Source organism: Penicilliopsis zonata (genome assembly GCF_001890105.1).
Source record: "Penicilliopsis zonata CBS 506.65 unplaced genomic scaffold ASPZOscaffold_57, whole genome shotgun sequence".
NCBI classification, from domain to species: domain Eukaryota; kingdom Fungi; phylum Ascomycota; class Eurotiomycetes; order Eurotiales; family Aspergillaceae; genus Penicilliopsis; species Penicilliopsis zonata.
This window is the reverse complement of record NW_019208957.1, coordinates 318-12,001: the sequence shown is the minus strand read 5'-3', so window position 1 is coordinate 12,001 and position 11,684 is coordinate 318. Positions and strand designations below refer to the sequence as shown.

General features: G+C 24.5%; 1 protein-coding gene across 1 annotated transcript; it reads right to left on the bottom strand.

Annotated features, from left to right (window-relative positions):
- Positions 1–649: 649 nt before the first annotated feature.
- ASPZODRAFT_20865 (hypothetical protein) lies at positions 650–9,496 on the bottom strand (the record flags this gene model as incomplete). The annotated part of the gene is made up of 3 exons (XM_022727688.1): positions 650–682; positions 738–849; positions 9,486–9,496. 3 exons carry the CDS (start codon positions 9,494–9,496, stop codon positions 650–652), a joined length of 156 nt encoding a protein of 51 aa, XP_022576527.1.
- Between the last annotated feature and the right edge of the window lie 2,188 nt (positions 9,497–11,684).

The window sequence follows — 11,684 nt, the reverse complement described above, 5'->3', positions numbered from 1 at the left end:
TAGTTAAGTTCTAAGATCTTTTAGTAGGGGCGTCTATCTTAGTTATTAAGATTATTAGTTGACTCCTAATGGCTAGTTTCTCTAGTGGCTATTTAGGTATTATTTTAGGGACCCAGCTGCCCAGTGGTCGCTTAGTAGAGGTTATCCTAGAGTTAAGCCACCTACACGCGGGTAGTCTTAAGTTCCTAGACTAGGTGGTTTACTTAACCTTTTTTGCCTTAGAGCACTTACTCTAGGCGTCTAAAAAGAGAGTAAACATCTATTCTATTTATTCTAGTAGTTATAATCGCCAAGAGGATTTTAAACACCTTAGGCGACAGGTGGTTCTACATATTATTAATAAGGTTTATTATTAACTTATAGTAGAAGATTAAGTCTTTTATTTACTTAGTTTCTTTAATAAAGATACTTAATGATTCTTCTTTCTTTACTTAAGAGGTCTTTTGTCCCTTTTATCCTGCTTTTAAATCCTATTAATCCTTAGATATTGTCTGCGGAGTGGTAGTCTGTCAGGGTTAGTATAGGGGCTAACCCTTAATATAATATACTACTAGATGTGATATTTAAAAGCTAACAGTCTCTTAGAAATCTCTGTTCTATCGCTACTATAGGTTAGAGAGAAGGTATCTATATACCTCCCCTTAGCTCATTAAAAGCTGAGTGACCCAGTGACGATAGAACTCTATAGAATTAATTAATCCCTAATATGGAGCGAAAACTCTATATAACTGCTCTACCAGGGTTAGGAGATTTCGCGTCGTCAGTGAGCGGGCACCTTGGTGTTCCGCCGGGGTGATCCCGCTCATGGCTGCGCGGGAGTTCGCGATATCGCTCGCTCGCGATATCACACTACCATAGGTTAGAGGGAAGGTATCTATATACCTCCTCTTAGCTTATTAAAAGCTAAGCGACCTAGTAGCAATAAAACTCTATAGAATTAATTAATCCCTAGTATAGAGTAAAAACTCTATATAACTACTCTACTAGGGTTAAGAGATCTTATATTATTAGTGAGCAGGCACCTTAGTATTCTACTAAGGTAATCCTACTTATAGCCGCATAAGAGTTTATAATATTACTTACTTATAATATTATATTCTCTCTTACTTAACTAGAACTTTATCTATAAAGTCTTAATCCTCTCTCTAGGGCCTTATTAAGATAAATTAGTTATTAATAGGCGACTTATAGATCTTATTTAATAAGAGCCTATAATTAGTAAATAAAGACTTATTCTTTAATTACTTTATTAATTACTTACTAATTAATAGAGGGTCACCTAGTCCTAGGTGAGAGCATAAGATATACTTATAATTATTATTATTAAGTAACCTTATAACCTCTTTATTTATAATAAAGGATATATCCTTTTATTTATCTATTAGTAATTCCTCCTTTACTCTCTCTCTTACTATTATTACTCCTTATAACTATCTTATACTAATAACTTCTAATAATAAATTTAAGGACTCTAAGTCCTCTATCTAGTATTCTTATTATAGGTCTAATTATTTTTATTAATTATTAAAGACTAAGTATCTAGTGCCTCCTAAGACTTCTTTACTGTCTACTAAGGAGTCTCCCTCTTAGCCTTTATTAGGCTCTTATTATTTAAAATAGGTTACTAGTTATAGTAGTCTGGCGCCTATCACTTATTATAAGTTTATTAATCTAAAGAGTAAGATATAACTAATAATAATAAAAACTAAACTTCCCTTAGAGGCATATATAACCTCCTTTAATAATTATAAGCTTATTTATTTATTCCTTACTATTTATATATATTAAGACTTCTTCTAGGGTAGCTAAATATTAGTTTTAAGCTATATATTAAAGCTCTTTACCACTATTATTTTTAAGTAGGGATCTATAGCAACTGACTCTTACTTAAAATATGCCTATAGTAATAGTCCCTAGACTACCTATATTACACCTCCTATTAAGAAGCTTAATAAAGATAAGTATTAGGTTTATTATACTAAAGTATATATAAACTATCTCTTTTATAATAAGGGTGCTAATTATAACTTATATTTATTTCTTCTAGATCTTTTTATTGCTAGTCACTAATATATTATAAATATTAACTATAATAATAATAAAGAGTAGGGGAAGAAGGATAAGTATAAGAAGTAGTAAAAGAAAAAGGAGGTTAAGAAGAAGAGGACTTTATTACTTACTACTTTTATTACTCTTATTACTCTTACTACTCTTACTACTAATCTAGTATTAACTATTATACTTTCTACTATCCTTTTAGCCTTATTAAATCTATTATCTACTACTAGTGCTAGTACTACTTTAGCTAGCTTATAATTAAGTACTCTTATTATTCTAGCTATAGAGGGGGCTTAGTTAATTCCTTATTAAACTATTTTAGATTCTACTCCCCTAAAGGTATTGCTTTAGCATTTAACTATTTCCTATAAAAATATAACACATTGTTTTAGGGAGTTTCTAGTTTATTATTTTAACTTTATGGGTTAGAAGGTTAGGGAGGCTATAAATACTTATTAAAAAAGTTTAATTAATAATTTCTTCTAATTTATTAATTATAATAATACCCCCCTTATTATTTTATTCCCTTTATTAAATACTAATATTAATAATTTACTAAAGATTTATTAGGCTATTATTAATATATATTAGTGAGTGGCCACCCTTAAGGCTTATAAAGGCATATTAATTACTGCCACTACTACTATAAAGGAAGAGGAGAAGGAGGATCTATAAAAAGAGTATCTTTTATATATAAAAAAATATTATTATAAAAAGTAATTAGTATTTATATCTTAAGGTATTATTATTAGCTCTTTATAGTTAGTCTTTTTTTTTTAATAAACTTTATAATAAATTTCTTCTTAGTATCTTTTAGTACTCTTTAAGGGGTAATCTCTTTACCTCTTATTTATATAATTAGGTATAGGCTTTTCTCTTTTTTATTTTTTACCTTCTTATCTTATCTTATAATTATTTAGATAACTATTATAAATAGTCTATTAAAGTTAATACTATTCTAGGCATTAGCATCCTATAATTTAGGGTTAGTCTTTTAGTTATTATTATTACTATAGTTATCTTTAGATATATTATTATTAGATATTATTTTTTTAGGTGCCTCCTATTTAAAGGTGCTTTCTAAGGAGATTAATATCTTTCTTTATTAGTCCCTTTATTATTAGGTTGTCATCTTTATTAAGGGGTTTTACTTCTTTTATTATACCTTTTATTAAGCTTTTTTAATTATATACTTTATAATAGTACTATTATTAGTATCCTTATTAACTTCTCCCCCCCTTATTTTTAAGTATTTCTTTAAGTGCTCTATTGTCTATTATCTCTCTGCCACTTCCTATTCTTTCTTTATTATTATTAATAGCTCTTTATAAAAGAGTAGTAGTAGTTCTTATTTTTTTAGGATTTTCCTTATTTTAACTAGATATTATAGTATAATACCCTATTAGTATAGCGCCTATTACATCGCTACTAATATCTATAGTTAGTTTAGTTTATTTATCTTAGTAGTGATTAATTATTAATTATTAATTAAGTTCTATAGTACTTATCCGCCAGGTTCCCTAAGGGTATATATACCTAGGGGGTGCACCTTTAGTACCCTATATAGATTAAACCACTTACTCTCTAGCTTTTTTAATAATTTATTCCTAATTAGTACTTAGTTATCTTTTTTAAAGTCTATTTTCACTACTAGGCTGTCGTGCACTATCTTTATTTTTATTATATAATTTAATAGCAGCTTATTTATTAGTAATTAAGTATAGTTAATATATTAGAGTTGTTCCTCTACCTCTATAAGGTTATTATTTACTAATCCCTTATTATTATCACTCAGGATGTGGGGGTTAACGCCATATAGAAGGTAAAAGGGGCTTTTTCCTATTACTATATAGGTTTATATATATATAGTAAAAAGGGCCTATAGAAGGTATTTATCCTAAATCTTTATTAGTTTTTTTATAATATATTTTATAAGTATTTAGCCTAGGAGGCCATTAAGGTTCTTAACCTTACTATTTATCTATAAGTGATATAGTGTTATTATCTAGTGCCTTATTTATAGGATCTTTAAATAGTATTAAACCACTATTACTAGTAAGTTTAATTTATTATCTAATAGGAGTTTATAAGGGGTGCTATAATTTATAAAGATTTTATTATATAAGAATTTAATAATTACCTTTATTATATCTTCTAGGACTGCGCGGGCCACTGGCTAATCTATTATATATTTAATTACTATAATAATTTATTAATTATTATTAGGAGTTAGTGGTAGGGGTCTAATTAGGTTAATAGCTCATCTTTTAAATAGTAGAGCTATTATTAATAGGCTAAGGTGTCTATATTAGAGGTCCTCCTATAAGCCTTATAATATCTAATATATAGGGCAGTCTTAGACGCGTTATTTAATATTAGCTTATATTATTAGTTACTATCCTTAAGGCTAAATAATACCTATAAGTCCTAGGTGTCTAAGATATCTAAATTTATTATATATTTATCTAATAAAGTTAGTGTGAAAAGAGACTAGGAGATATAGCACTTTATAGTTATTATAGATATACTTTAGCTTATTATTATTCTCTTTTATTAGGCAGAAGTTAAGAGCTATCTTTTTAATTATATATTAAAGACCCTAGTGCGCAGGTGCTTTATCTATTACTAGATATATTATTATACTTTTTAGCTACTTCTTCTCTAAGTGGCCTTAAAGTACTAATAGGGAGGCTATAAATATTTATTACTATTTTTATTAAATTATGTCCTCCACCCTATCCCTAGGCCTGTCTTTAATAAAGTTAAGTTAGTGGCTAATAATATTAAGGATAATTACTTTAATCCCTTTTTAGTAGTAAATCTTTAGACTATATCTACTAAACTTATTAATCTACTATATAAGTCTTTTAGAGTATATCTTTATTATTAATAAATATTATAAGCTCTTATAATCTATAATAATAGTTATAGTAGTACTATTTTTAATATAGTGGTCTTAAGTTTATAGCACCTCTTTTATTATAAGTAGCTCTTTCTCTTATATTAAGTAGTTTTACTCTACTAGAGATAGCTTTTATCTATTAAATATAATAAGATAGTTAATACTATCTTCTACTATTTATAGAAGAACTATACTAATAGCCCACTTAAAGGTATCTATTTTAATATAGAACTTCTTCTTATAATCTAGTAGATAAAGTACTAGAGTAGTTACTAGGGCTTTCTTTACTACTTAAAAGGCAGCCTTATATAATATAATCTATATAATAGGTTAAAACTTTTTTATACATAATTTAGTATCTAATTCCTTTAGTAGGTTATATAGGGGCGCAGTAATATATATAAACCCCTATATAAATTATTAATAATAAGTGGCTAATCCTAGAAATTAGTAAACCTTATAGATATTCTAGGGCCTTAGCTAGTTTAATACTACTTTAACTTTCTTAGGCATAGGTGATATCTAGCCTCTTTTAATAATATGCCTATAGAACTCTAGTTTCTCTATAATAAACTTATATTTTAACGCCTTAGTATATAGTTAATACTCTTTTAGGGTAGTAAGGACTAGATTAAGGTATTAGTAGTGCTTATTAATATTCTTAAAGAAGATAAAGATATTATTAAGATATATCACTATAAAGTAGCTAATATACTTCCTTAAGATATAATTTATTATTATCTAGAATATTACTAGTGCATTATAGAGACTAAATAGTATAGCTAAGAATTTAAATTTATTAAATATTATATTAAATACTATTTTCTTAATTAAGCTGCTCTCTATTTATACTTATTAATATCCTAATAGGAGGTTAATCTTTAACATTACCTAGCTTCTACTTAATATATCTAATAACTCTTAGATCTAGGGTAGTGGGTAGCTATTCTTAACTATTAAATTATTTAGCACCTAATAGTTAATATATATTTACTATTCCTTTATTATTTTATAGATAAATATCACTAGAAAGCCCTAGGGGCTAGTAGAGGGTTAAATAAGCCCCTTTTACTCTAGGTCCTCTAGTTATTAAATTAGTTCTTTAAGTTTTTCTTATAAGAGAGAGAAAGGGCTAATATTAATAAGTATAATATTACCTATATTAATATTATATATAATATCTTACTTGGGTGAGAGGGCCACTATAAGTTCTTAATAAAAGATATTATATTTCTAGAGGACTATCTTTATCTTAAGGTTTATATATAGCTTATGCCTATTTATGAGCTTAGTAGTTTATTAGAGGAAATAAAGGATATCTTTTAAGTTTACCTTATATAGTATATATAGTATATATTATGCTAAGATTATATTAATATATAGTATAATTATAACTTATTATTTAATATTCTTTAAAAGTATAGAGAACTATTTACCCTAGTGGTCCTAGAGGACTATCCTTAATTCTAATTATTTAATAATAGGGTTAGTAGCCTTTAGCTATATCTATCCTAAGATAATATTATATTTAAGGTTATTAATAATTTAAGTAGGGGTTATTCTTATCTATCTGCTGAGATATAGTAGAAGATATACTTAGTATATAATTAAGATATAATTACTATTTAATAGTATTATATCTAGCTATATACCTTTATTACTTTATTAAGGTAAGATATAAGTGAGTTTTTAAAGTACCCTACTACTTATAAAGTTATTAAATATTTTATTATTAATTATATATTTAACTTTCCTCTTCTCTTATTCTTCTATATTAATTTCTCCTTTAAAAATTAGTAGCCCTCTACTTAGGGCATTAATTTATGCTGGCATTATTTAGGTTTTTAGTTTTTATTTTCTTTATAGGGGTAGTACCCCTTAAGGGTCTAGGGCATTAAGGAGATTAATATTAGAGATTATAGAAGCCTTAAGTATTTATGCTGCTAATACTTCTAATTTTAGTGATTAACTTTATTTCCCTCCCTTAGGGCCTTTATTATAAAGGTGATTATTAGGACTTTACTTAGTTAATAATCCTTTATATAATATCTAGGTTTCTTATATATAAAGCAGAGCCCCTTTATGCAGGTGAGAGATTATTAAGGGTGTAGAATATATTAGTTTATAGGGGTAGGCCCCTTAGGTAAGGTATATAATTATCCTAGAGTATTAATATCTATAGTATTTAATATTTTTATTAGCCTATAAATATATTGTGTGGCGACAGCTCCTTTTTTATAGAGAGTAAATTTTATAATAACCCTAGTTAAGGTAGTTAATTTATTAGATTTATATACTTATTACCCTTAGAGTTATTTTTAGCTGCCCATAATAAATTATTAGATAAGTATATTTTTTATTAATAGAGGGTTAATCTAGTTTATAACCTCTACTAGTTTATGGGCATATACCTAAATAGGTTATTTTCTCTAGATAAGGTTCTTATATACCTCTTAATAGTATTCCTCACTAAGGTGTTTAGTATAGTTATTAGTAATCTATTTCTTAAATTCTATTATAGTCTTAATAGGGGTATAGAGCTTATTATTAATAGAGCTCTATAAATATCTCTATTACTTATATATCTTATTATTAAGCTTTTATTTTGCTATTAGGACCTTCTCTCTATTAGTTATAAATTTCCTATATAGGACTTCTTTATCCTAGAAGTATTTATCTACTTACTACAGCTATTTTTAGGTGCCCTCATCTTAATACTTACCTATATATTTAGGGATCTAGTTAAGTTTTAAGATCTTTTAGTAGAGGTGTCTACCTTAGTTAGTAAGATTATTAGTTAACTCTTAATAGCTAATTTTAATAGTGGCTACTTAGGGGTTACTCTAGGGGCCTAGCTATCTAGTGGTCACTTAATAGAGGTTATCTTAGAGCTAGGCCACCTATGCATAGGTAGTCTTTAGTTTCTAGACTAGATAATTTACCTAGCCTCTTTTACCTTAAAGCACTTACTTTAGGTGTCCTAGAAGAAGGTGAATATCTATTTTATCTACTCTAGTAGTTATAATTATTAAGAGAATTTTAAACACCTTAGGTAATAGGTGGTTCTGCACATTATTAATAAGGTTTATTATTAACTTATAGTAGAAGATTAAGTCTTTTATTTACTTAGTTCCTTTAGTAAAGATGCTTAATAATTTTCTTTCTTTACTTAAGGGATCTTTTGTCCTTTTTATCTGGCTTTTAAATCTTATTAATCCTTAGATATTATCTATAGTATGGCAGTCTATTAGGGTTAGTATAGGGGCTAACCCCTAATATAATATGCTACTAGATATAATATTTAAAAGCTAAATCCTCTAGAAAATCTCTATTCTATTACTACTATAGGTTAGAGGGAAGGTATCTATATACCTCCCCTTAGCTTATTAAAAGCTAAGCAACCTAGTGATAATAAAACTTTATAAAATTAATTAATCCCTAGTATAGAGTAAAAACTCTATATAACTGCTCCACTAGGGTTAGGAGATCTTATATTATTAGTGAGTAGACACCTTGGTGTTCCGCTGAGGTGATCCTGCTTATAGCCGCGCAGGAGTTTACAATATCACTCGCTTATGATATCACACTACTATTAATAGTATAAAAGCCTTTTAAGATAATATAGTTACTTTAATATTAAATAGTAATAAGATATTAAAATTAAATATTATATAACCTTATATAACCTCTTCTTTAGGTCTTTTATTAAATAAATAATCTATATAGGGCCACTAAAGTAATATAGATATTATAAAGGAGATATTTCTTACTTAATAAAAGGCCTTATTTTAATTAGCTTAATACTAATATTATCTAAAGACTCTTTATATACTATTTATTAACTTATTTAAGATATTTATTAAATATTAGGTATTAATTAAGGGTGATTCTAAGGAGTTTAGTAGATTTACTTAATATATTTTTTATCTATTCTTTAGGTCTAAGGCTAGGGCTATTATATTTAGTAGACTAGAGAGGGGTTTAATACTTATATTATTTTAAAGAGTTTATTAAGATCTCTCTATTTAAGGGTCTATAGGGCCTAGAGGCCATTATATTAGCTTTAGCTATATATCTAGTCTATAGTAGTAAATTAATATAAATTTCTTTAAGGTAAAGACTAATATATACTAGGTAGACTATTATATATATATATCTTTAAAATTTAAAGCTAGAAGTTAATAGTTCTCCTTTATTAATTCCTTTATAATAATAATTATTATATTATTTATATATTTAATATAGGTAGTGGCGTGTCTGACAGCCTTAATAAGATCTATATTATAGAATAAATATAGAATAGATAAGAAAGGTGATCCTTATAGGATGCTAATCTTAACCCTATCCTTAAGTATACTATATTTAGGTATCTCTAAGGTTATATACTACTTATCTAGGAAGGACTATATCTAGTTAATAATATCTACTAGGATATATTATTTATGTAGGTTATATAGGAGCCTAGTATAGGATACATTATTAAACACCCTAGAGATGTTAAGGTAGAGGGCTGAGGCCACCTTACCCTCCTTCCATGCTGTTTCTACTAATAATTATATTATTAATAAGCTTACTTAGTATTATCTTAAGTATTTTCTAATTTAGCTATCTTATTAGTATATTATTAATAATATTAATTATATAAGTAATAGCTTTAGGCTATAATAGTTATAGAAGATATCCCTTATATAATAAATATTATAATCTTATAGTAATTATACCCTTAACTTATTTAATATTAAGATTTTACTTTAATATTATAAATATAATCTATTTAAATATTATATTTAATATAACTATATCTATAAAGTCTTTATAAAGAGAGGTCTTATAGTCTATATAATAAGCCTTTATCTACTTATTAAATTAATATATTACTTTATTTTTAAATATTTAAATAGTTATTTAAATATTTATCTTATTAATAATATATCTTATCTAGTAGAATTAAGTTATATTATTAATAAAGTATATAATTTATTTTTTTCCTTAATATTTAGTTATTATTTATATTATATTAAATAATACTTAGTTAAATAGCTTTACCACATATATATAGGGTTAGTATAATATTTATTAATTTAATACTAATAAATAATATTTATAATATTTAGTATTTATTAGTTTATAGGCTTTATTAGTAATAATTATATTATTAACCTATATCTTTAGATATTAAATAGTATTATATTTAATATAACCTAAGTATTAGTACTAGGTCTTTATAGTCTCTTTTACTATTAAGGGTTTTTTTTAAATATATTATTTCTATTATTTAAGGCTCCTATTAAGCTATTATTATTATAAATATTAATATCTTATTAAATTTAAGTATATATAAAGAGTATTTCTTAATTATTATATAAATATTAATATATTCTTTATATAGTACTTCTTCCTCTTAATCTTATATAATGCTATTCTTTTTAAGTAGATTTATAGATATAAAATTAATATAAAATTAAGGTAAATATATAATATCTTTAAGTAGTATACTTATTATCTTACTATTAGTTATATAGAATTTAATAATAATACTCTTAACTTTATAATAAGTGCTCTTACTCTCTTTAATATATATTATAAGATTTAAGAATATAAAGAATATAAATTAATTATATTAATTATAACTATAAGTATCTATTATTAAGTCTAAAATAAAGCTATCTTATAGAGGATAATTCCCCTTTATATTATTTAATATTATTAGTATTATCTTTAAGTTTAATAAGATATTTTTAGGGTATTAATAGGCTACTATATTAATATTTTTATTTTATATTATAAGATTTAACTTTTTATATTTCTTCTTTATTTTTTTATATATTCTTATTATAGCCTTATAAAGCACTAGTTTCTTTTCTTTAATAATATTAAATTACTTTATTATTTCTATATCTAGTGCCTAACTATTAAGATAAATTTATTTATTAATATAATAGTATTCTTTAAATTAATATCTTTTTTTATAAATATAATATAGTAATATCTTTTTTAATAATATTATTTTTAATCTATCCTTATTATAGTCCTTAAATAATATAAATATATTTATATTATTACTTTAAGAGATTTATAGTCCTTATTATTCTCTAAAGTTAATTAATATATCTAGTATTAATATCTTTAATAAATATTTAACTATTTAGTTTTATTAAATTAAGTATATTATTATATTTATATATTTATAATAAAATAGATTAATTTATTTAAGTAATTAGTATATTACTTATTTTATATTTATAATAATATTAATCTTAAAATTATAATATTTAAGATAAAGTATCTCTTAATATATAAGCTATTTATTAAAGCTTTCTTTATTAATTATTTCTAGCTAGATATAATCTTATTTATAGTTTAGTTATATTATTTAAGTGCTATTATTAAGTATATATCTTATTTATAGCTACTTTAGCATCTTTTATAAAGTCTTAATTATATTAATTAAATTCTATAAGTATTTATTAATTATTTCTATAATTTAATTATAGAGCCTAGTAATTACACCTTACTTCTTTTAATATAATTTTATATTATTATAATAGTAATTAATTATATATTTATATAGGGCTTACTTTATTATAATAAGTTTCTCTAGTATTATTATACTTTACTAATAGAATATAGATATTAAAGCTTATAGCTCCTTTAATATATCTTTATATTTTAGATTTATATATTTCTATATAAATAAGGATTATATATATTTTAATATAGTTAT